The 27,789-nt window shown below is 46.0% G+C and overlaps 1 protein-coding gene and 1 long non-coding RNA gene across 16 annotated transcripts in view; one reads left to right on the forward strand and one right to left on the reverse strand.

The window, feature by feature from the left end:
* Patj (PATJ crumbs cell polarity complex component) overlaps positions 1–27,789 on the forward strand; it is a 330,512-nt gene that overhangs the window by 285,430 nt on the left and 17,293 nt on the right. For 8 of the 15 annotated variants that reach the window (XM_076564536.1, XM_076564541.1, XM_015992867.3 and 5 more), the window contains 7 exons: positions 710–903; positions 3,446–3,593; positions 4,607–4,693; positions 8,178–8,286; positions 8,821–8,858; positions 14,198–14,320; positions 15,026–15,130. In XM_076564536.1, the coding sequence (XP_076420651.1) occupies positions 710–903; positions 3,446–3,593; positions 4,607–4,693; positions 8,178–8,286; positions 8,821–8,858; positions 14,198–14,320; positions 15,026–15,130 (804 nt within the window). Of the gene's footprint in view, positions 1–709; positions 904–3,445; positions 3,594–4,606; positions 4,697–8,177; positions 8,287–8,820; positions 8,859–14,197; positions 14,321–15,025; positions 15,131–27,789 lie in introns of all 15 variants that reach the window. The other 7 variants (XM_042271444.2, XM_042271443.2, XM_042271446.2 and 4 more) reach the window with 1 other exon arrangement.
* LOC107400840 (uncharacterized) lies at positions 25,659–27,154 on the reverse strand. Its single transcript, XR_006069532.2, has 4 exons — positions 27,057–27,154; positions 26,879–26,957; positions 26,124–26,205; positions 25,659–25,795 (listed from the first exon to the last, which is right to left on the reverse strand). It is a non-coding gene; the product is annotated as an uncharacterized LOC107400840 (long non-coding RNA).

A 27,789-nucleotide genomic window follows, 5' to 3' on the forward strand; every position in this document is an offset into this window, starting at 1 on the left:
AGAAACCAGCCAGTTTTGTAATGGTGCAGACCTTTAATACCAGTGCTCAGGAAACAGAGGCAGCAGATCTCTGTCATTTTGAGGCACCCTGTTGTACATTCCCAGGACAGCCAGGGCTACATAGTGAAACTATCTCAAAAAGGCAAAGACAGCCGAGCAGTGGTGGTGCGCACATTTAATCCCAGCACTCGGGAGGCAGAGGCAGGCAAATCTCTGAGTTTGAGGCCAGCCTGGTCTACAGGGTTCCAGGACAGCCAGGGCTACACAGAGAAACCCTGTCTTGAAACCCCTCACCCCCAAAAAAGAAAGAAAAAGCCAAAGTCAAACAAACAAAAAGGAGTGAGAATGTCATGTCTAACAAACAAACAGCCCAAAAATAATTGCTAACTGGGCTAATAGCTCTACTAGCTGCTTCCTTCCAACCTCAATAAGTAACCATACCCCCCCACACACACACACCCAGCTCCCCTAACTCCACAATGAAGTTCACAGCTGTGTAAATATAGACCAGGCACACCAACCCACCCTGCTGTTCTTTGTGGAGTGGAGTCTTTATATGTAATGTGGCTCATCCTCTTGATGGTTGTATGGTGTTCTTTGAGAATGACTGGAACTTTCTCGAGATTCCTTACCAGTTGGATCAAGGAGCAGCAGCAGGCTGAAATGCCTCCCCTGTAAGCTGTCCATCTCACGATGGCTGTTGTTACAGGTTAATGGGGTTGACCTGAGGAGCTCCAGCCATGAAGAAGCCATCACAGCCCTGAGGCAGACCCCCCAGAAGGTGCGGCTGGTGGTGTACAGAGATGAGGCACAGTACAGAGATGAGGAAAACTTGGAGGTGTTCCTGGTGGATCTGCAGAAGAAGACTGGCCGAGGACTGGGCCTCAGCATTGTTGGGAAACGGTAAGGACTGGTTGTTCAAGTCAAGTTCAGCCTTTCTCTTCAGCACATGGGGACTAATAGTTCTAAATGCTGAAAAAGAAAGCCTACTGTAGAGAAGGGATGGGGTTTCTAAGATGCATCCTGTTGAGATGCAGCTGCACCCAGGGGGCACACCCGATTCCAGCTGGGCTGCTGGATCTGCACTCAGCTCTGCAGCAGGGTTAGAGTGGCCGCCTAGGACAGTATTTGTAGGTTCTCTTGCACGTGTGAGTGCAGAGCAGCTATGGAGACGAAATGAGCTGCTTTCTGCTTACCTGAGGACACTCTAGTCAGAGAATGGTGGTTCAGTTTTGTGTTGTTTGTTGAGATGTGGTCTCACTATGTAGCTTAGGCTAGTCTCAAACTCTCAGCAACCCTGTCTCAGCTGGAATGCACCACCACACCACACACGGTGTTCCCCCACCACCACACACGGTGTTCCCCCACCACCACACACGGTGTTCCCCCATCACCTGGTGACAGATGCATGAAGTGATCCGCATGCATCTGCAATACAGATCTAGTTTGAAAAGAACATTTAAATTCTTTAGCATCAAACTTTTCATTGTAAAGGATCAGATGCATTTCTTAAGGTTTACAAATCCTTTTGACAAGTAATTCCACAGTTCCTTAAAGATGTGCTTGCAAATATTTATTGCACATCTTTTGCAGTAACTAAGGAATAGGGAGAAAAAAAAAACAAACCCTCATCAGCAGGTCTTCAATTGTCAGAACACACTCCAGGAACGGAGTCATGTGAGAATTCTGAGTTCTTGTGAGAAAAGTCCAAGAAAACAAGACAAGAGTTTAGGACCTCAGTTTCTTCAAAACGCAGACTTGTTCTTGGAATGTGTTTTCATGCTCATTCCCAGGTGTAGCGGATACGAGTGAGCTTACTTCAGCTGTTGTTATTCATGTGCCTCTGTGGAAAAACCATCTTTTCCATGTGTGGTTTGTCTGTCTGATTGTACACCTGACTCACGTGATTCTTATTAACCCTCAGAGTACAAATTGCCTGATGCTCTGAATAAAGTTGGCTATTGCTTGAAACTGTAGTCCACCTCACTTTTAGGCCCTGCTCTCCCAGGTTCACACCACCAACTAGAGGGGTAAACACTGAATAAGTGAAATCATGGAACGTCCACAAAATAGTGTATAGCCATAAAAATGGGGATGCTGCAGGTGCTAATGAAGATCAGTAGAGGAAGGGAGAGAGCCCACCTCCAGACCACAGAGGTAGTATATGTGTGATCTGTCTTCAGCCTTCAGCATACCTCCCACAAAAATCAATTGCCGTGGTGTATCAAAATTAAAGAAGACAAAAGTAAGGTAGCTCACACTGTAATTCACATCTCTGGCAGCCGAATCACACAACTTTGATGATAGTGTGGACTACATAGTAAGTTCTGGATAGCCTGGGCTACAGAGTTAGACCCTGTTGAGAGAGAGAGAGGAGTGAGAGTGTGTGCTGGAAGCACACACAGTTGTAAGCCTCCCAGTTGGGTGCTGGGAACACTCTGGTCCTCTGAAAGAACAGTAGATACTCTTAAGTGCTAAGCCCTCTCTCTAGCTCCAAGATACACACTTTTTGACCTCTTCAATTTTGAAACAGATTTATTCAGCAAAGAAAAGAAGTGAAGACGGAAATAAGAGGCTGGGGGATATAGCTCAGCTGGTACACTGCTTGCCTAGCATGCATGAAGCTCTGGATTCCATTCTCAGCACTCCATAAAACAGTCACGGTGGTACAGGCCTATGATCCCAGCCCCAGTAGGTGGAGGCAGGAGGAAGTTCAAGGCCAGCCTGCCCTACGGGAGACTTAGGGTGTCAGGGAGGATGCATAATCAAGGAAGTACAAGAGGAAAAGGAAATTAGAGACAGAACTGTTAGGGGTTTGCAAGAAAGATCGGTGGGGCAAGGCATGTGCCATCAAATTGATGACTTGCCTTAGATCCCTGGGACCCACATGTGAAAGGAGAGTTAACCCCCCCCCACACACACACACACACATGCTGTCCTCTGACTCCCATGCATGTGCTGGCGTGCACATATCTACCTACATAAACACGTGAATAACAACATTTTTTAATAAAAGGAAGTTACTAGCAATGGGCTCTTCTCTAAGCTTGCTCACTTCATTTCTATATGGGGTGCTGGGATCACCCCAGGGTCACACTTACACCATAAAGCAGTCAGCCACAGAGCTGTACTCCAGGGCACAAACTCTGCCTCTTTAAAAAGTCAGTTTCCACTTTTGTTTACTAAAATCATCACCTCCCGAGTGCTGGGATCACAGATTTACACCACCAATAAAAATAAAGCGCAGTAGGCGAAGGTGGAAGTACAGTACAAAGCACAGAGGCATATTCTGACTGGGAAGCTTATTCTTCAGAAAGTTAGTGGACGGCATTGGACTGAATGGGTCGGTTTTAGATCTTAGCATAAGTCTTCATAAAGTAAGATCCAATCGTAATTAATAACTAACTGGCTCTGCCAACCCCACAATGCTTGGTGATGTTCACAGGAGTGGAAATGGGGTATGTATTTCTGACATCGTGAAAGGTGGAGCCGCAGCCCTTGATGGCAGGTTGATTCAAGGAGACCAGATCTTGTCTGTGAATGGCGAGGACATGAGACATGCCTCGCAGGAGACAGTGGCCACCATCCTCAAGGTGAGTCACTACACAGCTTCCGGCCTGGCTGCAGCGAGCGACGTTCACGGAGCTGGCCCAGTCTTCCTGGCCTTGGCTGGATGTTTTTGCTCTGTTCTCACTGGAAATATAATACCTGATGACCAAGAACAGCTTTTTTTTTTTAATTAAAAATTTTTCATTCATTTTACACACCAATCAAAGACCACCCTCTTCCCTCCTCCCCTCCACCCCCAGCCTCCCCCTCCCAACCAAGAGCAGCTTTAATGAAAGCTATTGTGCTGACTAAGCAGACCAAGGGGACTGCCTGGGGATTCTGAGGTAGTTTCTCCTGCTAGCGGCTGTCCCAGCTGTCACACTTGTCACCCAGCCCATGGGACAAAAACGAGCTCTCCTGGAGCATGGAGTCCAGCCCCTCCCCTCTACATTAATCAGACCCAGTTTGGATGCTCGTCCAGACTGGCCTCTCGATTTCACAAATGAAGACAGAGGCACACAGCTCTGCTTGGGTGGGTTGCTCCCACCCTGGGCTCTGGTGAGCTTGTGGAAGTCCGCAGCACAGACTTCGCAGCTGAGGGGCTTCTGCCTCGTGAGCCTCCTCCTCCTTTGGTTACAACCAGAGGATCTCAAAGCAGCTATGGAGGCTTGTGCAGACGGATGGGTGTGTTTCAGTAATCAGGGTTCCCGGTACAGACACCTCGGTTGCTCTGCAAAGGAGGCCTGGGTTTGTGAACTGTCTCCTGTTGGGTTTCCCACTCTGCTCGTTCCCGCTTCTGGACTGTTTTGTTCTTTTTGAGCACTTTCACCAGAAGGGAGACAGAAGGGGAGAAAAGCAGTTGCTCTCAAACCCATTCGGTGCATCTGAAGGGCTCCCGATGAAGAAGCTGCTGGCTTTCTTTCTCTTTCCTTTGGGTTTGGGAGGACTGGTTGGTTGCCCTCTAGGAAGCCTCAGCCGCAGAAGACTGGAGGCAGTCTCTGATGCTGTAGATCATAAATGCCACTGTGTTCACTTCTCTCTTTTCTTGTCTTCCAAGTGCGTCCAGGGCCTTGTGCAGCTGGAGATTGGGAGACTCCGAGCCGGTTCCTGGGCCTCCTCTCGGAAGACCTCACAAAACAGCCAGGTTGTTGATGTCTTCCCAGCCCACTCACTCACTCTCGGGCACCCGCCGGGGAAGTTGCTCATTTCATAAGCGGTTATTTAGAGATGATGTCTGATGCACCACATAGTCTCAGCACCAGCTTCAGCGCGTGTTCATAGATTTGAAATACAAATGAAACGGGATGTGGAAATTCATTAAGCCCACATTTCTCTTTCCTTTATTGCCTCTAAGTGTTTTCTTAAAACCATTTTTCTCTCCCACTATTCTGTATTACCTGTGCACACACGTACACAGCTGTGTTTATTTTAAAAACAGAAAAAAAAAAAAAGAGGTAACATCTGGTGGCAATTTGACCCTCATTAGCACAACATTGTTCTGTTCATCCAATTAAACATTGCTATAAAGTTAACTTGTGAATAGCCACTCACACATGCTGAAGGCAATTAATGGTGTATTCCTAGGAGAGCCAAGTCTGGGGGTCTCTCTTACGGCAGGGAGGTATTAGTGGGTGACATTTTGTGAGTTAGCAAATATATTTTTTTGCAAGACTGATGTCAGTACCACCTTTTTAATGAAGTATTTTCACGGTAATTGTGTGTGTGTGTGTTATAATGGCTGACACTCTCAGTCTACCTCTCTTGGCCCCGCTTGGCACATGATTCAGCTGTAGAAACTTGCACGACGTAGCCCCTAGTCTCTTTGAGGGTTATGGACAGCCCCCCTTTCTGAGGTTGAAGTGTGACTGTTAGTCCTCTTCTGGTGGCCTTCTCGCTCCCCTCTAAGCTGTCCTGGCTTTGTGTCGGCACAGCTGCATCTGCAGAGCTACATCATCTGCAGAGCTGCCGGCTGCTGCTTTGCCTCAGGAATTAGAAAACGGCAAAAAGATGTCCCCGAGGGTCACTGAGTTGGTGGGGAATGCACTTGCCGCCAAACCTGATGGCCTGAGTTTAATTCCTGGAACTCTTGTAGAAGGAGAGAAGTGACTCCCAAAAGTTGTTCTCTGACCTGCATACTCATATTATGGCATGTGCTTGTACACACACACACACACACACACACACACACACACACACACACACACAATAAAAGAATTTTAAATATATATCATTGATCAGACGGGATCACAGACTAGCTGCTTTGACTTCAAGGATCTTCAAAGCGGGCCCAGCGAGATGGCTCAAGGGTTAAGATTACTTGCTGCTCTTCCAAAGGACTCAGGTTCAATTCCCAGTACCTACATGGTAGCTCACAACTGTCTGTAACTCCAGTTCTAGGAGATCTGACACCTATACTCACATAGACATAAGCACACATAAATAAAATTTTTTAAAAATCTCTAAAACAATCAAACCTAATCCACACTGTTAAATTTGGACCCTCCCTCCCGTCCCCAGCTTCTATAATTAGCAGCAAACATAGACACTCATAGTGCTGCTTATTCCCCAAGTGAAGAGTCAGGGATGCGGTGGAGACTTAAGTTACAGTGGGAGCTGCAGACACACGACAGCAGTCCCAGGCATGCTGCTCCTCTGGTGGAAGGCCTGTCCGTGCCACGTGGTTCCTTTAAGCCTCCTTGTACATGGGAGACTAGAGTGAGCCATACTGGACATGGAACTGTGATTCCCACTGGACTGTCAGTTGAGGCGGTGGGTAAACTGGGTCTCTGACTCCTGGAGGAATGTATATAGGTATCGTCATGATTCATAAACTTCACAGTTGAACCCAGGGCATCCCATGCTAGGCAAGTGCTCTACAGACTGAGCCAATCTCCAGCTTTCTATCTTGTTTTTCTACATCTCACTTAACTGTAAGTTTGTACAGTGTGGTGTCTGACAGTGGTTAACTGCTGGTTCATAAATTTCTATTCCAAGCACCGTATAAACTGGGCATGGTGGCCCACACCTACCATCCTAATACCCAGGGAGGCAGAGACAGGGTCCCAAGCTCAAAGTCATGCTCAACTAGATAAAGTAATGCATAAATAAGGTAAGACCAGATTAGGATACATGGGACCCCTGTGTCACACCAAAGAAAAGTGCACCTATCCTAACGTATACAGATATCTACACTCTATATGAAAATGAACTTTAAAAGATGAATTAATTGATGAATAGAAGGTATGTGATAAAGAAAGTGGAGGGCCTGGAGAGATGGCTCAGGTGTTTAGGGCACTTGTTACTCTTTCAGAGGACCTGGGTTTGATTCCCTGCACCCACATCATGACTCATGACTGTAACTCCAGTTCTAGGGGATCCAGTGCCCTCTTCTGGCTGCCTCAGGCTGGTGCATTTGGTGCACACACATACATGCAAGCAAAACACGTGTATAAAATAAAAAGAAATTATAGACATCTTATTTTTCAGTTTATTTGTGTTTTTATGAAGGAGTTTTTGTTTGTGCCCAGGGTCAGGATCCTCTGTCTCCACTTCTCTAGATTATATATGTATGTGTGTGTCATGAAAATGTGGCAGATTTTTAATTATGGGATCTGGGTATGTCTATAATTCTTATTAACATTTCTGCTTCTTTTAAACATTTCTTATTTAAGAAATATTTAAATGTTTTAAAGCTTCATCCATAGTTAAATAAATGATCGCTAAGATGTGGTAGGTATAGCACCTGCCTGCCATGCATGAAGCCCTGAGTTTGATCCTTAGCACCAACCAAAAAAAAAAAAAAACTGAAGCCAGGCATAATGGCACACACTTGTAACTAAGCACTCAGAAAGATCTAAGTTCAAGGCCAGCCTATATTACCTAGAAAGACCCTGTCTCATAAACAAGACACATTATAATTTACCAAATGGTCATAGTGATGTTAGCCTTAGCTTAAATTTTCAGTGCAGCTCGGCCTAGACTTGATAACTTAGAAAAGTTGGAGATGATACTGCCTGCATTAGAAAGGGCCTTTGCAAATGTGTGTGATTTTGGATAGTCAGTAGCTGTCTATAAATCTCAAATATCTATTTAAGTGGGGGAAACAGTTAAATAACAGGTTTAGCAGGTTGGATTGAACCATTTCTGATTATGAGACAATGTTTGGGATAAAAAGTAAGATACCCATAAGTCAGCTCTTTCCCCTCCATACCTGCTGCCTTCTCCAGAAGTCTACTCAGCCACTTTCTACTGATTGAGCTTCATACACTAGGCTAGGCGAGGCATGGGATGTAGTTGGGGTGGCCAGGGGGGTCAGGTTGTTTGCTTCCTCAAAGGACAGGGCCAGTCACTGAAGGCTGTAACACTCTGGCAGCCTAGGAAAATGTCTGATTTCCTGTGCAGCAAAAGCAGCTGGAGTTGTCTGTTCTTACTGTGACCACGATGCACACGTCTGCAGTGGGGACACAAAGGAGGGGGTGTTTAGATGGGGCTGGGTGGTGCGGGGTGAGCGCAGCGACTAGTTTTCTTTCTTGACTGCTAACCTGGGCCACTGTGGACTCTGATTAAAGATGTGTCTCTGGGGCCATGGTAGTGCCTGCACGCAGGTGACCACAGTGTCTCTTTTCCAGGGGGATCAGCACAGTGCACACGGCAGCTGCCGGCCTGCCTTCGCCCCTGTCATCACTGGCCTACAAAACCTGGTTGGCACAAAGAGACCTTCTGATCCTCCCCAGAAATGTAAGTTCAAGGCCAGCCCAAGCTACTTAGTGTGGCCTATTTCAGAAGGAGAGGCTGGGGGTAGGGACACAGATCCCATAAGCCACAGAAAAGCAAACACTTAGAGTGCATCAGAAAGTAGATCTCTCTTTTACAGAGAGAACCTGGGAACATTGCAGGTGGCTGGAGCGGGTGAGAAGTGCGTATGTCCCGGAGAGCAGAGTGGGCACAGGGGTTTTGAACTCCTTCTTGGGTAAAGGTTATCTTTGAGTAGAGCAGGAAAATGCACAATGAAACACAAATGTGTTGTTCCCAGCTCTGAGTCACCATGCTCCAGGCCATTGCTGCTGCAGCTTTGGTCAGACCACATCAGGCTATGACACTGCCCCTGAAGACTCAGTTGGGTCCTGATGCTGAGGAAGGATTTGCCTTGCTTGCTTTAGTTTCTTTCTTGAAGCCCTAGAAGAATGCTCCTGTCTTTATGGGAATGTTGCATCTTAAGCGTGTTACCTCTGATGCAAAAGCATTAATGAGCGCCCTTTGCTTTTTTCATAGGCACAGAGGTGGGACCAAGGACTGTCGAGATCATCAGAGTAAGTCAGTTACTCTTTTTATGCTCGTTTGTACATTTTCTTCCTGAATGTAATTTATTGGGTTATTTGTTCTTTCAAGTTAGTAAAGAAAATATGTAACAGAAATAGAATTTAAAAAAATAGATTAGCTGGGAGGTGGTGGTGCACGCCTTTAATCCCAGCACTGGGGAGGCAGAGCCAGGCGGATCTCTGTGAGTTCGAGGCCAGGCTGGGCAGAGGCAGGCGGATCTCCATGAGTTCAAGGCCAGCCCGGTCAACAAAGCAAGTTCCAGGAAAAAAGCAAAGCTACACAGAGAACTCGAAAAACAAATAAACAAACAAAAAAATAAATTGAAACACATAAGTGACCATTGTGAATATTTTAGTATATCCTTTTCATAATAGTGTGTGTGTGTGTGTGTGTGTGTGTGTGTGTGTGTGTGTGTGTTTAAATTTCACACAACAAAAGTGTGTTGGACCTTCTCTTGTGCTCATCTTCTTTACCTTGCTGTGTGAACTTGGAGTCAAGTCAGTACTCTTGAAAGCACAGAGCATGGTTGTTACTGGTGATGTGATATCCACTTCACTGTCCAGGTGTGCCTAGAACTTTCTTAATCAGCTTCCTCACATTAAACAAGCTGCATGCTTCTTTTTATTTTTTTAGATTTATTTTTATTTTATGTGTATGAGCATTTTGCCCACATGTAGTCTGTACACTATGTGCATTCCTCTGTACCCACAGAAGCCAGAAGTGGGCCATGGATCCCCTGGAATTGGAGTTACAGATGGTTGTGAGCCACCACATAGATGCTGGGAGTCGAACCCACATCCTCTGCAAAAGCAACAAATGCTTTAACTGTTCAACGTCTCTCAAGCCCCTGTGTTTAATATTTACGTTATATAACAAACATTGCTATATTTACATTTTGGCTAAAAGTTCAACATTAGGGTTAACTTTCTCTGGGCTCTCCTTCCTGTGGTGGCCTCATGTGACCTGTCCTTTATGTGTTTCCTCGTTCTTCAGTCTCTCCTGTTAAATAGCCTTTCTCATGAGGATTCCTGGTTGGACTGATTTAAAGCTCACCCTAGTGGACTCATTCTAAAGGCTGTCTCAAAATGGAGTCATGTTCTGAGGAACTAGAACTTGGGGCTTCAATATTAAACTTTGATTAGACACAATCCATCTATATAACATCAACTCACTGATCTTTCATTGAGTCAGCCTCAATTTTGCCATCTATAGCATGGGTTTGTAAAAGTAACTCGTATTCTAGACCAATATGGATTAAATGCTGAGCCTGCTGCCTCATGCCTGTAATCTCTACGTTTTGGAGGCTAAAAGAAGAGGATTGCCATGAGTTCAAGACCAGCCTGAGCTACATACTCAATTCCAAGCCAGCCTGGCCTACAGAGACCCTATTTCAGAAAACCAAAAATAAGTAAATGAGATAAGATATATAGAGTATGTAATTCTGAGTACCCCCTAAAGATCTGAAATGGCATCTGTCCTTCCTGGCTGCAGTTTAGGCAAACTTACTTGTCCTCTATCTTTCCACCAGAGTGGCAGTTCAGATGCTCTGTGATAAAGGAGGTAAATGCACCAATAGTATACACAGTTGCAGATAAAACACAAATGGAGCGAAGGCCAAAGTATTCTGAGATTTTGAAAATATGTTATATATCTCTAGCCAGTTCAGTCCTTTCTTTTTACAGGCTTCCATAATAGGCCTGCTCATACCCCCCTGTTCTCACAGGTCCATTCACAGACTTCATAATAAAACATCTCTTGGGAACTAAAGAGATGGTTTAGCAGTTTAGAGCATTGGCTGCTATTCCAGAGGACCCGGGTTCAGTCCCCCAGCATTAGTCCGCCAGAGTGTAGAACTCCAGCTGTAGGGCATCTGTAGTGGTTTGACTGAAAATGGTTTCCATGGGCTCATACATTTGGAGTTTAGTTCCTATGTGGTAGAGTCTTTAGGATGAATTCAGAGGTGTGGCCCTGTTGAAGAAGGTGTTGTCACTGAGGTGAGCTTTGAGGTTTCAGAACCCTACAGCAGGCCCAGGCCCACCTCTATCTGCTTCGCCAGTGGATAAGATGTAGGCTCTCAGCTACTGCCCCAGGACAGGATCCAAGACCCTCTTCTGGCTTCTTTGGGTCCTGCACACATGTGGTACAGAGGTGTACATGCACCCAAAACACCCATACACAGAAAATAAAAATAAGTTAACATCTCCTGGAATTTTGCACAGAAGGCATTGCCTATTGATCAATGCATTTAGAAATTATCAATTGGACACAAATTCTGTGAATCGAGATAAAATCTCCCTGGAAGTGAAGCATTGCAATTATCCTAAATGACAGTTATAGCATGGCATTATACTAATGGTAAGAGAATAATGAATCCTTCTATCATCTAGGATATGGGCTCTGTATGTGATATACGCATATCGCAGCTCACAGGACAACTTGAGGGAATCAGTTCTGACCTTCCACCTCACTGGGACAGGTTCTCTCTAGTTTCTGTAGGTATGCAGCTGCTCCAGTCTCACTGGCCAGGAGCTTTCAGGCACTTCTCTGTTTCTGTCTGCCATCTCACTGTAGGAGTGCTGGGATAACATGAGTTTCAGGGATTGAACTCAGGCCAGGCTTGGGTTTTTATCTTCTGAACTACCTCCATGGCCCTAAGGTAGAATATTTGGCCTTGCTGATAACATTTTATTTGGTTTGGGCTCTAGAGATTAAAGCATCATGCAGACTAAGGCATGTTCTGCCATGAGTACCTCTCAGCCCCTACAAGTCTCTTCTTTTTTTTTTTTTAAGTCTTTTTAAAAATAATTTATTTATTTTAATTTTGTATGTATTGTTTTGCCTGCATGTATGTCTGTGTGAGGGTGTCAGATCTTAGAGTTACAGACAGTGGTATGCTGCCATGTGGGTGTTGGGAATTGAACCTGGGTCCTCTGGAAGAGCAGTCAGTGCTCTTAACCACAGAGCCATCTCTCTAGCTGAGACAAGTCTGTTTTTTTTTTTTTTTTTTTTTTTTTTTTGTTTTTTTGTTTTTTTGTTTTTTTGTTTTTTGTTTTTTTTTTTTTTGTTTTTCGAGACAGGGTTTCTCTGTGTAGTTTTGCGCCTTTCCTGGAGCTCACTTGGTAGCCCAGGCTGGCCTCGAACTCACAGAGATCCACCTGGCTCTGCCTCCCGAGTGCTGGGATTAAAGGCGTGAGCCACCACCGCCCGGCGGACAAGTCTGTTTTTAAGTTCTCTTCATGTGGACCTTTTGGAGGGGCTTTTCTGTTTTCCAGCTTTATTAGGATATAAATGATGATCACTAAGCTATGGAAGGTGTTGTTTCTGTTTTATTTTTCTCACTGTGTAGCTCTGGCTAGCCTGGAACCTGCTATGTAGACCAGGATGGCCTGGAACTCACAGAAATCCATTTGCCTCTGCCTCCAGAGTACTGGGATTATATCCATCTTTGGCTATGAATTTGTTTGTTTGTTTGGTTGGTTGGTTGGTTGGTTTTTGTTTTTGTTTTTTGAGACAGGTTTCTCTGTGTATCTCTGGCTGTCCTGAAACCCACTCTATAGACCAGGGTGGCATCAAACTCAGAGATCCGCCAGCCTCTGACTCTTGGAATTAAAGGCATGGACCACCACCGCCACCCAGCAGCTATGAATGTTTTTAGATGCTAAGTTTCAACTACAGAAGCTGTGACCATGTAGATCTTCACCTCACAGAGTAGTACTTATGTACCCTGCCTCTGTTGCTGTGTTTCCCCTTGCTGGGGTCCAGCCAGGGGCCTGATACAGACCACTCATGTCTCTATAAAACCGTGTTTCAGTGTTTGCTTTCAACTGTCCTACATGATCTGAAGAGCCTTAGAGGAGAAGATGGTCACATTTTCCTGCATGGTAACAAGCTTAAGGTTGCATCCTGGACCTCATGAATGTTAAGTTGTGTCTGCCCTGAAGAACAATGGTGCCTGTGCTTTAGCAGACAGTCAACCCAGTTCGCTGGAGAGTGCAGTGTCTGTCTGCCTTTGGAGTGATGCAAATCAAAGTTTAATCATCAAAAATGTCACAGGGAAACCTTGTCTCAAAAAATATTAATAATCAAAACTTTTGGTATGCTGGTGGAGGTCTCTTCTACACTTAGTGATCAGCACTGAGCCTGAGAATCCCATGCATTCATGCTCAGAATCAGGGTCTCTTTCTAACTCTTTCCACTCTGTCTTCTCTTATTATCCAGCAGCCAGATATGCCTGTTTTGGGTTCTTCCGGCACCAAGGATGGGGTTTACATCAGAATGTCAGCAGTTCAGCTACCTTTCCAGCTCCCAGTTTGACCGGGAGTCTCCCTCAGAGCAAAAATGAACACACATGCATGTGCACGTGCGCACATACATATGCACACATACATGTACCCACACACATGCCCACCTGCTTGTGCTCACATGCACGTACACTCACAAGTGCATGAGCACCACCAGCACGCACGCATGCACGCACACAGTAAAGCTGGAGGCAGAGTGCCCCTGCTGCTGTCAATTCTCCAGATCTCCACTTACCACCCGGTTTCATGTCTTTCTGTTCCGGAAGCAATGGGCTGTCGTTATCTGCATTTTGACAAGACTGTTCCACTATAGTCAGCAGGAGCGATAGATAGACTTGGTGAGGGTGCCAGCCCGCTAGAACTGCAACTTGTCATTTGTGCCTTCAGTCATTTTAAAAATATTAAGCCTCCCATGATGGGGGGAGGGGGCAAGAGCCGGATCTCTGCACAAGGGTCCATCTTTGCAGAGATTTTTGCTACTATTTTACTTCCCTCTCCAAACTGTTGTCACAACAGCGGGCACCCTCTACGATCCTTTGTTTAAGGCAGCCATGCAGCTCTTTTGAAGCCAAGTGTGTTTGTTCACACCCAGAACATGATATGTGTGGCAGTTTAATCATAAACACCATATGAGAACACACTTGCCAAGGCTGCGTCAAATTGGCCGCTCCACTGAGCAGTGAAGGCTTTTGTTTTTTAATTTACTGCTGCTATTGGCTTTTATGGAGCCTCTTCTGTAGGCCAGGATAGCACTAGTTATCTTATTTATACTCAAGTTATCACCATGTACTATGCAGTCTATTTCCCATCTTGTGTATAAATTGGAGGCTCCCAGAGAGAGACTTCTCTGAGGCCCCAACAGCTACCTGACTTCGCATGGTGACACAGGCCTTTTTGATGCTCTGCACTCAGCTCCCGTGTTATGCTGGGCTTCTCCATTAGGGAGAGTTTCTGTTCAGTGCAATCTGAGGACAGTCTATCTATGCCTATTACTGAAGATGCAGGTCTTCTGTTCTCTCTCTTTTTAGGAGCTCAGTGATGCCCTTGGAATCAGTATCGCTGGAGGAAAAGGAAGTCCTTTAGGAGATATCCCGATATTTATTGCCATGATTCAGGCCAATGGCATGGCCGCACGGACCCAGAAGCTTAAGGTAAACATGAAAGCTTCCAGCTCCTGTTGGCTGGGGGAGGAGGTTGTAGCCACAGGGACCGTGTTTAAAGTTGGAATTGCAAAAGCGATCAGCAGCCCATGCTGAGGGCAGGCTACATTAGCAAGACTGCAGACCTGAAGTTCATTAAGTCCCTGGACGTATAAAAATGTTGTTTTTATCAAAGCGTCTCGGTAAAAGAAGGACTCACAGCTTCTTCCAAACCTCTTGAACCCTTTTAGCAAGCATGTCATTTACCCAAAATTGGTTTTTAATTCAGATTTGATCTTGGAATCTTCCACCCACCGAAAGTATCAACACTTTTATGATTTTTTTTTCCCTGTTGTCCCTTAATCTTAACAGAGGTATAAAAATTAAACAGAAAATACTTGGCTTCTTCATCAGAGCTTCATTGAACAGCTAATTTGTGCAACCCACTCTTAACTGGTGAGTGGATGTATAAAACACCACTACTACCAAAATACAAAAGGGACCTGCAGTGCCTTTTAGTAATCAAATCTGACCCCCTTCTTGTTTCTCTGATTGGGCTGCATTTGGGGAAAGGCATAAAAATCCCCCACGCTCCACAAGAGCCAGCCCTCAACAACAAGGCAGATGGGAAATACAACTTACGAAGAGTCTTAGGCATTCTTCTCAAATTTAATTTTTCCTAATGATAGTGATTTTCTCCCACTTTTGTCCTTCCAGGTTGGAGATCGGATTGTGAGCATTAATGGGCAACCTCTGGATGGACTGTCTCACACAGATGCTGTTAATCTCCTGAAGAATGCCTTCGGGCGCATTATCCTGCAGGTATTGCGATCAATGGAGAACCAGCTGGGAGAGGCAGATAAGTGGCGGCAGGAAAGACAGCAAAGCGTCACTGGCAGTCGGCATCGCCACCCAGCAGGCGGCTTGCTGATGGGAATTATGAAGGTTGAAAGCGAGAAATTATTATTTTTATTCAGAAATTCTTTAATGCCACCCATACAGGCATGAGCAGGATTATATGAAAGTATAACAAGGGGAGAAAAATGACTCTCAGCTTCATGTGATAAATCAACAAGGCGTTTAGCTTCCAGCATGCTTTTGTAAATTGAGGTTTGCGAGGACTAGGAAATGATTTCCTTTCTTACATCCAAAGACTGGTACTGGGCAGCCCAAGCACTGTTTCCTGTCCCTTTGAAGGCAGAGAAAAATGCTCTTTCTCTGACGCTCTGAATGGTTGCCAGCACCCAGCAACTCATCCTGCCTAGTAGTCATCAATTAAGGCAGACAATTATCGATCAGCTGTGGCCCCATGAGGACTGTCCAGAGGAAGAGGGAAATAGAGGAGGAAGTCAAAGCAAAATGGGCCGTTAATTTCCCCTCCCTCCGTTTCTGCCCGTGTCTCTTAAGATTGATGCCCTGCAGAGACGTGAGAGGCACATGCTGGCAGTGACTCTCACTAATGAGTGGCCCTAAAATGAAGGATTATAATCACCATACTTCCGAAGAGGTAGTAGAAGATGATTTATAGGTAAAAAGAATAAAACCCACAGCCAGCACTCAGATAATCCTAGTCTTAGAATAAGAAGATTGAATGGAAGAACCATGACATTGGAGAGAAGTGATTTGTGGTGCTTAGCTGGGAGACCTCAGGGGTCTGGGTCCAAAGTATCAGAGCCTTTAACAAGGTAAAGAGCCCTAGGCACATGTGATGGGGGTCATGAAACACTGTGGTTTCAAACAAGAGGCCGAATATTATTTGGGTCCTTAAGCGTCTGCTGAATGCCAACCAAAACAGCGCGTGAGCAGCCTTGGCCCTGCTCCCCTCGGCTGCGAGCTGTCCTTGCTTAGGATGGAAGTGCCGCCCGGCCGTAGTTATTCACACTCCTGCTCCATCTGGTTACCCATCCTTCCCTGCCACTGACCCCTTGTCACCGGTCTCAGCTGCTCGCCACAGGGCATGCTCTGAGAGGAGAGCCTCAGTGGGAACTTGAACAAGAGAACGGGGCTTTCTCTTAGTGTGTGGTGGTACTGGTATTCTTACACACTGACGAAATTCACTCAGCAGCTCCACCTTCTTCACAAGGAAACATGACCCAAACTTGACCTGAGATGTAGCTCCCGGTAGACTTTACGGAGCATGCGCAGCCCTGGATTGAGTCCCAGCACCTCTCCAACCCACCCCATAAAAAGACAAAGTGGAAAAGTATAACATTAACTACAATTTAAAATTACCTTGTAAGACATGGCATCTCTCAGTAATGGGGCCTGGCCAGGAGGATCCAGAGTTCAAGGCCATCCTTGGCTGCATAATGGGTTCAAGGCCACCTTTGGCTATAGAGTGAGTTCAAAGCCAGCCCTGAGCAACTTGAGTCCCTGGTTTAAAAAAAAAAAAAAACCAAGCCAACAAAAACTTAGCTTTTAGAAGCTTAGTTTGGTGACCATGTCTATAATCCCACATCTCAGGAGTTCAAGGTCAGTCGTGGTGCTATAGAAAGTTAGAAGCTAATCTAGACTGCTTAAAACCTTGTCTCACAAAAACAAAGTTCACAAAGGTGACACTTCATTCTAGTTCAATTGCTCCTGCCAGAGCACTTTTTAGAAATATTTCTTATAAAGGGCCTGGGGACATGGCTCAGCAGTTAAGAGCATTGGCTGCTCTTTCAAAGGTCCTGGGATTGATTCCCAGCACCCATGTGGTGTGGTTCACAGCCTCTGTAGCTCCAGTTCCTGGGGCCTCTGATGCCCTCTTCTGGCCTCCTTTGGCATTACGTCGTGCACTTGGTATACAGACACACACAGGCAAAAGGCCCATACAAATGAAATGAAAAAAATTAATGTTTTCAAATTTTATTTAAAAAATTTTGTATAAAGTGGCAAGTACACTTTTAATTGATTTCAGATAAAAGCTATAGATACTTCTGTCCACTCTGAGAGAGAGCTGCTTTTTTTTTATTTAGTTTATTGTTTCAGACACAGTATCTCAGTGTATCCCTGGCTATTCTGGGATCCTTCTGCCTCAGCCTCCCAGTGCTGGGATTACAGGACTGTGCCACTGTGCCACCCTGGCTTACTCACTGTTAAGAGCCTGTTTGTGAAAGAGGTCCCTTTTTTTTTTTTTTTTTCTGTTTCTGTTTTAAGAAGGAAGTAACAACTGATTTCAAGGTATTCTGCCTTGCCAATCATGTTACTTGCTGTTTTCATTTGCTCTCTGAACAGATCAGCGGACCCTCTGAAGGGTCCACAGTGGAGGTATTCACATTAAAGAACATGGAGCTTTCAAGCTTAGCAAGGTCCCCTCTCAAGTGTCTTCCAGTCACATGGTGTTCATTTGAATTAAACCAATGTGCAACGTAGTTGTATGGCAGCTGACTCACCACTAGGCAATTATTTTTATTATCAGCTAGACCTTTGGCAGGGAAGTAGACAAGGCCAGGTAATTAATTGTGCCTGGTGATATGGAAAAGAGAAGTGTGTATGTATGGTTTGTGTATGTATGTGTGCAGGCCAAAGCTCATTCCTCAGCTGAATTCCACCTTCAGCAAGTCCCAGCCTGTCTCCACCTCTCCAACATGGGGGTTATAGGCACACGCCCTACTTCTTGCTTTCTATGTGGGTGCCAGAGAGTCAGCTCAGGTCTTCATGCCCAAGAGGCAAGTCCTTTACTATGGAGCCATCTCTGCAGCCCATGGCAAAGACCTACTGTGAGTGTCTCATGCAAAGCACTGTTGGCCCAGGAAACATCACACTGAGAGTGGGGGACCAGGAGGCAGCTGACACTTCTGGAAGCTGACATCTCTAAGTATAAGAAGGGGTGGATGGCTCGTGTAGATGTAACCAACCGTCTTATTAAATAAGAAACACAGAACCAATGCAAAGAAGAAAGCCAAGAGGTCAGAGCTAAGAGCCTTACCTGCCTGGAGCAGCTAGCCTCTTAAGCCAAGAGACCTCTCCGAAAGAGAGCTACTTCCTGTCTGTTCATCTTTATACAACCAATGAGAAGGCAGAAACAGACTTTCTGTTCCTGCCTTCTCATTGGTTGTAAACCCAAACACATGACTGCCTCCTCACTGCCTGTATGTACAGCTTTCCAGGTCTTCTATGGTATTGAGATTAAAGGCGTGTGTCTCCAATGTTGGCTGTATCCTTGAACACACAGAGATCTACCTAGCTCTGCCTACCAAGTGCTGGGATTAAAGGCATGCACCACCACTGCCACGCTCTTGTTATGGCTCTAATAGCTCTGACCCCCGGGCAACTTTATTTGTTAACATACAATTAAAATCACATTTCAGTACAAATAAAATACCACCATAGGCTCTGCCTCTGAAGGCTGGTTGGTGGCTGCTTCTTGACAAGTCCAGACTGAGCAGCCAAGCTTCACTAGGCTGTTAGAAGTGCTTCTAAATGTTCCTAATTTAATTTGCTTCTTCTAATTAGAGAATTTGCCCCGCTCAGTTCTTTTGCATATAGAATGACTATAAAACTTTTTAATCCATATTCTCTGCTAGAAAAAAGGTTTTTGTTTTAAGGTTTATCTTATTTTTTTACTTAGGTGTGTGTGTGTGTGTGTCTGTCTGTCTGTCTGTCTGTCTGTCTGTCTGTCTTCATGTCAGTGTGAGTAAATGCTACATGTCTTCAAGTGCCATGGAGGCCAGAAGTGGGCATCAGATTCCTTGCAGCTGGAGTTACATGCAGTTGTGAGCTACCTGGTGTAGGTGCTGGGAACTGAACTCAGGTCCTCTGAAAGAACAGCAAGCACTCTTGACCACTGAGCCATCTTGTCAGTCCACTAGAAAAAAAAATCCTTTTTGTTTCTAATTTTCAACCTTTCTTTGAGGACATGAAGGGGTAGGGGAGCATGTCAGGCATTTCTATCAGAAATTTGTGGAGATGGCCTTGGTAGATGGGTAGATTGAGGCAGCATTAATTAAACAGATAACCCAGACTGGCTTCACTATGCAGCTAAGGCTAGCCTTGAACTCCTGATCTCAGTGTCCCATCCTCTTTTGTTCAGGATAATGTGTCCTTGATGGCATTGTACTTTTAGGGACACTGGTGTGGGGAGGCCAAGCAGCCTCATAGCCAAGGGAGTATGTCGCACATGCTCAGTGCTGGAAATGAGGGCAAACTGAAGCCACTTGGACTTTCCAGTGTTGACACCCCATTGCCTGACACAGTGCACTTATTAAATACTGGTTAGATACATGAATCAAAATGGAAGAGATGGATCACAGAGCCTAGGAACAAGTTGGAGATCAGAAGAAAGTCTTTAACTCAAAGAGACAATAATTCAGAGATTATATACAAAGTCGTTCTTTGGGTCGCCCTTCACGGGCATTCTCCAGATCTTGTAGAACTGACGTAAGAGGCCCCAGTGGTAGAAGAGATATTAAGATAGCATAGAGAAAGAGTTGGAGATGTGGTTCAGCTGAAGAGACTTGCCCTGGGTTCAATCCATAGTACAAACCATGAGTGAGGGAGAGTGTTGGTTTTACGCAGCGCTGTTTTACCCTGCCAGGAAAAGTCACGAGGCACAATGAAACCTACTGTGAGAGTTTATTAGCAGAAGGGAGGGACAGGAAAGGATGTGATCAGGCCTGTTTGAAAGACTTGTGTGGAGAGGGTAGAAGAAGTGGGGTGGGGTCTGTGGCCGGTGTTTTATGGATTCCCTTGCACATGCACGTATGGGCTCACATAGCTATGCCATGTATGCGCATAGATTGCGTGATCACGCCGCTGCATGCAAATTACATGACCACGCAGCGCATGTAGGGCATAAAGCTCTTTGTTTGGCTACTGAACAGCCCATGTTTGGTCATGTAGCAACAGAGCAAGGAGACCAAGGGATTAAGTCAAGAAATCTAATGTCCAACCAGTAGAAGTTGTAAACAGGAACACAGAGTTGAGAGAGGAGAAAAAAAATTAAAGAAATTTAAAGACCCATTAATCAGTGCAAATATTAAATAATAAAAGAATAATACCTTCCCAGGCTTTACATTTTTTCAAGAGAAAAGTACTTGCTAGCAAGGCATTTAAATGACACTGGCTTTTCTGAAATCAGTCTTCTGAGAGAATTACCTTAAGGTATACTCCAACAAATGAACAGAATAAAACAGAAGAGACCAAAGTCCTGGACACATTACAGTCTCTGGCAGATTACAGAGAGCAGTCTGGCCAGCTGGAACAGGAGGAGGAGCACATCAAGAGAAACTCCTCTGAACCAAAGAGGGAAAAGAGAGAGGGAGGCGGTTCCGTGGGTGAGGCACTTGCCATGCAAGCCTGATGGCCTGAGTTCCATCCCGGCTGCCACACTGGAAGGCGGGAACAGGCTCTTGGAAGTCGTCTTCTGACCTCCACACAGTAAAATAGTAAAAATAAAATTAAAAGGGGGAAAAAGAGGGACTGAGTATCAAATATATGTAACTGTCCTGGAAGTTTGAGGTGAAGTAGAAAATGTAAAGCTGATCTAATTTTTAAAAAAAATATGTGTTAACTATGTACTCTGGAAAATAAATTCACACCATAATCAAGGAAACATTAAAGTATAAGAGGTAGTAGGCTCAGTAAGATTGGCATTTAGAGGCAGGCTAATCCCAGCGCTCAGGAGGCAGAGGCAGGTGATCTTTGTGTTTTTGAGGCCAGCCTGGTCTACAGAGTGAGTTCCAAGATAGCCAGGACTACACACAGAAAATCCCTGTCTTGAAACCTGTCCCTCCCCCCCAAAAAAAAAAATATCACATAAGTAATGACCTTCAGGACTGTTCTGTCTTCATTTTGTTATTGTTGTTATAGGACAAGTTCTTGTCATATAGCCCAGGCTACCCTCAAACTCTAATATAAGCCAAGGAAATCTAGTTCTGGGGGTCCCAAAGAACCATGGGTGGCCACTTGCCTCAAATGTTGAGAATAGAGACAAGGGATGGTGAATGCCAGGAAGGAACTTGTTTTCAGTCTGGCCACACTGGATGTCTTCAGGTGACCCCCACCCCCACCCCACCCCACCCCCCATGGAGGGTACAAGGTCGAAGTCAAGGGGGGTTGCGTAGTTCAGTCATGGTCGGGTCGTTCTGGTTGATCATTGTCCTAGGCCTGGCCATCCAGTCTTATCTGGACAAGGAAGTCACCACTGCTAGGGGCAGTTTTGATCTGCTTCACAGGATGTTTGTCTGTTGGACTTATGGTGCTGGAATCCCAGGAGAGAATGACACAGAGAAAGAAAGCAGATGACAAGATGGAGTTTGTTAGGACAACTTCAGGTTTAGAGCAAAGATTAGAGACTTCTAGGTTCCACTCTGGAACAGGAAGTTGTAAAACCTGGTAGTCGGTGATGTGTTGATTACGATGTCTCCTGCACATCTTGCAAATACCTTTGCTATTCTTATCTGGTGCCTTCAGCCTTGAAAGGGGAGGCTGCAAGAGGAACATCCTTAAATGATTAACATGTCTACTGTACAGAGGTGAACAGGAATCTGACCCAGAGTTGAAGGTAGCAGAGGAAATGATGGATGGAAAAGGAAGCTGAGAGGGGAAGCTTGGGCAGTTCCTCTTCGCTTCTCCAGCCCTCATTTTACACCCGGCTTGGAGCAGGGGCAGCTGCGCCTCCTTACACTATTAAACAAGTAGATGCCAAGAGCCTGGGGCAGGAAACGGGAGGCACGTGGGGGCATGGCACTTCAGTGGAAGGATGAGAGGGCTCCAAGCTTTTGTCATCCACACAAGGACATGATTAGATGTTTTAAAAGCTTGTCAGCCAGGAGTGGTGGCATGTTCAGGAGGCTGAGGCAGCCAACTCACCACAAACCAGGGCTAAAAAGCCTGGGCTAACGGAGTGAGTTCAAGGCCAACCTAGGACCAACCTAGGCTACGTACTCTACGTACCTTGTTTCAAAATGCCAATTGGCTAATTTGGTTAAATCAGCGAATAGAAGTCAAATTATGTTATTTAGGAATATGGAAGCAAATTCTGAAAGAAAAGAGTTGTAAGTACTGTAGAGAGGGATGGAGGCTTTCATTAAGTGCTGGTGGGCAATACTGAGTCTTATATTTTTATTTATTGTGTGTGTGTGTGTGTGTGTGTGTGTGTGTGTGTGGTGGTCAGAGGACAGTGGGCAACAGTCAGTTTTCTTCTTCTTCCATGCAGGTCCTAGGGATCCAATCAGCTTGCCAGACTTGCTGGCAATCACCTTTATCCACTGAGCCCAAGTCTGACTGTTGGGGGGTGGGGGCAGGTTGAGATGGGGTCTCTCTCTGTAGTCCTGGCCTTAAACTCACAGCGATTCCTCTGCCTCTGTCTCCTGAGTGCTGAGATTAAAGGCCTGTGCTGCCATGCCTGGCCCACGTTTGGCTTTTAAAATTAAGTAATATACTTAGGGAATATTTTTTTTAACTGATTGGGTTTTGTTTTTTGTTTGTTTCTTTTTGGTTTTTTGTTTGGTTTTTTGGCTTTTGTTTGGTTTTGGTTTTGTTTCAGATTTTTGAGATAGGATCTCACTATGTAGCCCTAGCTAGCCTCTGCCTGCCTCTGCCTCCTGATTGCTGGGATTAAAGGCATGAGTCACCATACCTGGCCTTAAAGTCACTGGAAAATATTAGAACTACAGCATATGTGTTAAAAACATAAAATTCTCAGCTTGGTAGAATACATCCCAGCACTTTAACCCCAGCACTCAGAGGCAGAACAGAAATAAGTGATTTCTGTGAGTTAGAGGCCAGCCAAGGCCACATGGTAGGAACCTGTCTCAAGGAAGGGAGGGAGGGAGGGAGCGAGGGAGGATGGATGGATATAAGAAGTGTAACTCAGTGTGTAGAGTCCTTGACTGACATGGACAAGGCCCTAGGTTTGATCCCAAACACTGCTACATATACATATATACATACATTTAGGTGCATAAATATATGAACATGTATGTTAAGTAAAATAATCTGACATACTTCATTTTCATCTGTTGGAACTTAAAGTCAGTAGCCATCATGAAGCTGATAACTTTTGGGCTTGCAGGATGGCCCATGGGATAAAGACACTTGCTGCCAAGCCTGAAGAGCTGAGCTTGATTTCCAGGACACACGTGGTCGAAGGAGAGAACTGACTCCCTCAGGTTGTCCTCAACCTCCATACACATACCATAGCATATATGACGCCTACACAATAAATAAGTCAAGAATAAATTTTAGAATGGATGATAAATTCCATCACCAGGGAGGTACATGCAGGAGATCACAAGTTCAAGGCCACCCAGGACTAATAATAAGATACTGTCCAAAAATACCAAGGGCTCCACCTGAGGCAGACACCTAGGAGATGTTGCTCACATTCAGTGGGTTGCTGGGCATGCTGATTAAGTTGAAGGACACGAACTTGGGTATGCGGGTGTGGCATGTGAGAAGTCCTGGATTGGAGGGAAATCAGGTGGAAGAGGGAGGAGAGAGTGAGTGTGGGAATGAATGGGTGCAGTGGGGGAGGGGAGAGTGCGTGTGTGAATGAATGAATGGGTGCAGTGGGGGAGGGGAGAGTAAGTGTGGGAATGAATGGGTGCAGTGGGGGAGGGGAGAGTGCATGTGGGAATGAATGAATGGGTGCCGTTGTTAGTTTGGTCCAGAGCAAGCTCACCCAGGGCTGGGTTTCTGGCAGATTTGTTCTAGAGTACCGAGCAAGCAGCCAAGACGTGAGTATAGTTAAAGGGTGTTTGTGAAGCCTACACATGATGCCACGGGAGCGTCTGACAATGCAGGAAAAGACAAAGAGCTGTGGAACGTGCCTCCTGCAGTCTAGAAGGTTCCTCTGTGGCACACCTCGAGGACTCAGCGGGGCACAGGGGACGGTCTCACTTTCATTATAATATCTTAGGTGTGAGGTCCGGGAATGACAAGATGCCTTTTGATAGCATAGAAATTGACTTGGGGTGCAGCTTGGAATTCCTGCCTACCAAACATGAGCCATGGGGCCCTGGTTTTAATTCCTGATACTAGAAAAATACAATTAAAAAAACCCTTGGAGATTAGTATTCCAGATGACTTTAGGGGTGCGAGCCACTAGAGGGCACTATGTTCAGCAGCCACCCTTAGATTTTTATTTTTTAAGAAGCCTAAAAATTAGTATGTCAAGAAAGTCATTGTCAGTGAGTTCTAGGTAAGCACTTTCTGCTACTTCAGATTGTAGCAAGGCCAGTTCTGGGCTTTTGTGGATCTTTAGGATGCCCACTTTCTCGAGGTCGCCTTGGCCTCACAGCCTCTGTCTACTTTCTGCACATCTGCACCTCTGGATTGAGGATGCAGGCTGGGTGTGGATGCTGAGTTTTACATCTTACACCAAAAATATCTGGGCCCTGACAAATCTAAGGGCTGATAGTGTTCCCTTGCAGGATTAGATGCTCAGGAAAGGCTCACGCAAAGAGCATGGGCTTGTGTGCTGTATAACAGCCCACGTTCCCAGAAACTGTTTGACTTTTCAGTTCTCCAAGACATAATCCCAAAAACCTTTTATTTATTTATTAATTTGTTAATTAATTAATTTATTTATTTATTTAGTCTTGGTTTGGTTTGGTTTGGTTTTTAGTTTTTTGAGACACAGATTCTCTGTGTAGCCCTGGCTGTCCTGGAACTCAATCTGTAGACCAGACTGACCTGGAACTCACAGAGATCCACCTGCTTCTGCCTCCCGAGTGCTGGGATTAAAGACGTGAGCCACTGCCACTGAGGTGGGGGCTGGGGGCTCCAAACCTGTTTTTTAAGAAGAGCTACCTACCCATCTTGTGGTCCATGCAATAAAAACATACACAAATGACTCAACTAGAAAGTTTAATTGAACATTGACCTCCCACTGAACGTAATGCTGCAGTTGAATTCAGCTCTCCTTTTAAGTCCTTTAGTGCCCACCCCAGTAGCTGCAGCACAAGCCAGTTTGACTGATGAAATAACCCTCTCTCAAGGAGAAGGGCTGGAGAGGTGAATGCCGATAAAGAAACTGGAGGAATTGCAAGATGAAAGAGAAACGCCATTGGACAGGGAACCACAGTGAAGGAGCAAGGCATTTGGAGGGGGAAAGACGGAGTGGGATGTGAGTGCTGTGGGAGGGGGGAACACAGACTGACCAGAAAGAGCTGTGGGAGGGGGAAAGACAGAGTGAGGTGTGAGTGCCGTGGGAGGGGGGAACACACACGGACGGGTAAGAGCAGTGGGAGGGGGGAACATGGTTATTGGCTCGTCTTCCAACCACGTGGCTAGCGGCGCCGACTGTTCTTCGGGTCTGGGGGACCGGGCATCTTCCCTAGCCTCCCTGTCCCCCAGCTTGCCTTCTTGAGATGGTTGCATGTTCCCCTCCTCTCCCTTCCTGTTGGTAGCCTCCCAGGTCTCTGTGGGTGGGCAGGTCTGTGTTCCCAGTTCCTTCAGCAGGTGGGTCTTCTCGGCTTCCATGGCTGCTCCTCTTCTCCTTGCCTTCCCTGGGTGGGTCTCCTCTTCCTTGGAAGGACAGGTCTCCCCACCTCTTCCTTCCTGTTGGGAGTTCGGGGTGGGCAGGTCACATACTTCTCTTCTTGGCCTCTACCTCCTTGGAGAAGTTGGAAGTCTTCCTTCAGGCCCCTGGGCTGCTCTGCCTCAGGCCTGTAATTACTAAGTGTTTAATAATAACTACACCTGGACGGGGGTACAAAATACTTCCATTAAATGTCCAGTGAAAAATGCACTTGCTGAGTAAGGTAGCTCTGCTAAATATAATAGTTCACCCCTGTCGGCCAAGAATTCTGCCTTTAGTCTCCCACTCTGACCACCTGAGCACTACAGCACACTGTTCCGAACAAGAGACGCAGATGTAAAGGCATACCTGTTTTTGACGAGGTTAATGCTTTGAAGGGCTGTGGTTGAGCAGGATGACATCAGCCATGTTTCCCAACTGTCCTTTTCCTCTGGGGAAAGAGGGGAAAGGGTGCCAGTCCATATGAGGCAAAAGGCCAGACCACAGACCCTGGGGTGGGATTGTTCCCAAACCCAGCCGTCACAGCCTGTGCTCCAAGCCATCCTCAACAAGCCAATTAAAAGAGTCATATCCATAGTGGGAAGCAGGAACGGGAGATTTGTTCAATGTGACCACACTGGGAAGGGTGACAGAGAGGTCCAGTGACCACACACACAGTCGTCTTTGGGTCCTGAAGTAAGTAAAGAGAGGACCAAGGACATCCACATCTAAGCAGCCCTGGCCAGTGCCACTCCCCCACCCCTGACCTTCATGGTCTAGACTTCTGTCTCATCCTCTAAGGTATTAGAACTGTGTGGCGTCTCTTTCCTGAAGGCAAGTTCTCCCTCTAGCTGGCACCCTTTCCTTCTCCCAGCATAAGATTCCTGGGGAAATGCCCATTTTGTTAGAGTCCATCATTTCAGTGGCGTGATAGATGGAGAGACACGGGTGTCTCTTTAGACCGTCTTCATTTCTGCCTAGCCAGGCCAGGGAACCAGAGGCTGGAACACCCGAATGTGCAGAGACCATGATACCCCGGTCTCCTTAGGGGCCTCTAAGGCCCGTGTCATCCCCTCCCCACGGTGACCATCACTGTATCCTGCCGCCCCTCACAGGACACTTACCACATGCCTCCCTGAGGGCAGGACCACTTCTTACGGGTGTTTTCCCCAGTCCGGTCGCTCTTCTCAGAACCCAGTGAAGCTGAAAACAAGTCCAAGATTCACTTGATAAGGAAAAATAAAGTACATTTCCTGTCAGCCTCTTGCCTTCCCCTGCCTCCCCAAAGGACCCCATGCTTACCTCAGACCACAGTCCCCAGTCCCTGGTGTTCAGAGGCAAGACTGAGCAGGACACCTAGGTCGCACCTCAGTGTTGAACTTGTACACCACTGACCTACCCCGTGGAGAGTAGCTCCTCCCCATTCCCAGGCCAAGCCCCAGGGAAGGTTTAGCCACTGCCTACCGAGTTACTTGTCAATCAGTTCTCAAGGCAAATGTGCTGGCTACAAATGTCTTAGGGCCGAAAAGTCTTCCTGCAGGTGACAGACCTGCTGTCCTGGTCTCCCCACAAGAGACCATGCTGTCCTTCATATTCACCACTTGGCCTGAGGGTTCCACTCCGCCAAGATTGGCAGGAGGGTTCCGGGTGACTCCCTAGGATTTACTGGTGGCTAAGAAGCCTTTTAATTTTAGAGCTAGTTGTGGGGAGGAAACTGCAGGATTTTTACATTTTCCTGCTAGATGGTAAAACTTTAGGATGAGTGTAACTGAACTGTAACTGGGACTCAGCTGTGTCTGGGAAGTAAGGGCTACAGCTCTTGTTTCCCTCACCACAGGTGACTGCTTCCCAAACTCTGGTTAAAGAGTACTAGATTCTCCCCAGACATAGTGGTGGCTCCTGCCTGAAATTCCAGCACTCAAGAAGCTGAGGCAGGACTCATGAATTTGAGGTTAGCCTAGGCTACAAAGTGAGCTGCATAGTCTCAAAAAAAAAGGGGGTGGGGTGGGGGCTGAATGTGGTGGTGCATGCCTGT

The sequence above is a fragment of the Peromyscus maniculatus genome, chromosome 2 (genome assembly GCF_049852395.1).
Source record: "Peromyscus maniculatus bairdii isolate BWxNUB_F1_BW_parent chromosome 2, HU_Pman_BW_mat_3.1, whole genome shotgun sequence".
NCBI classification, from domain to species: Eukaryota; Metazoa; Chordata; class Mammalia; order Rodentia; family Cricetidae; genus Peromyscus; species Peromyscus maniculatus.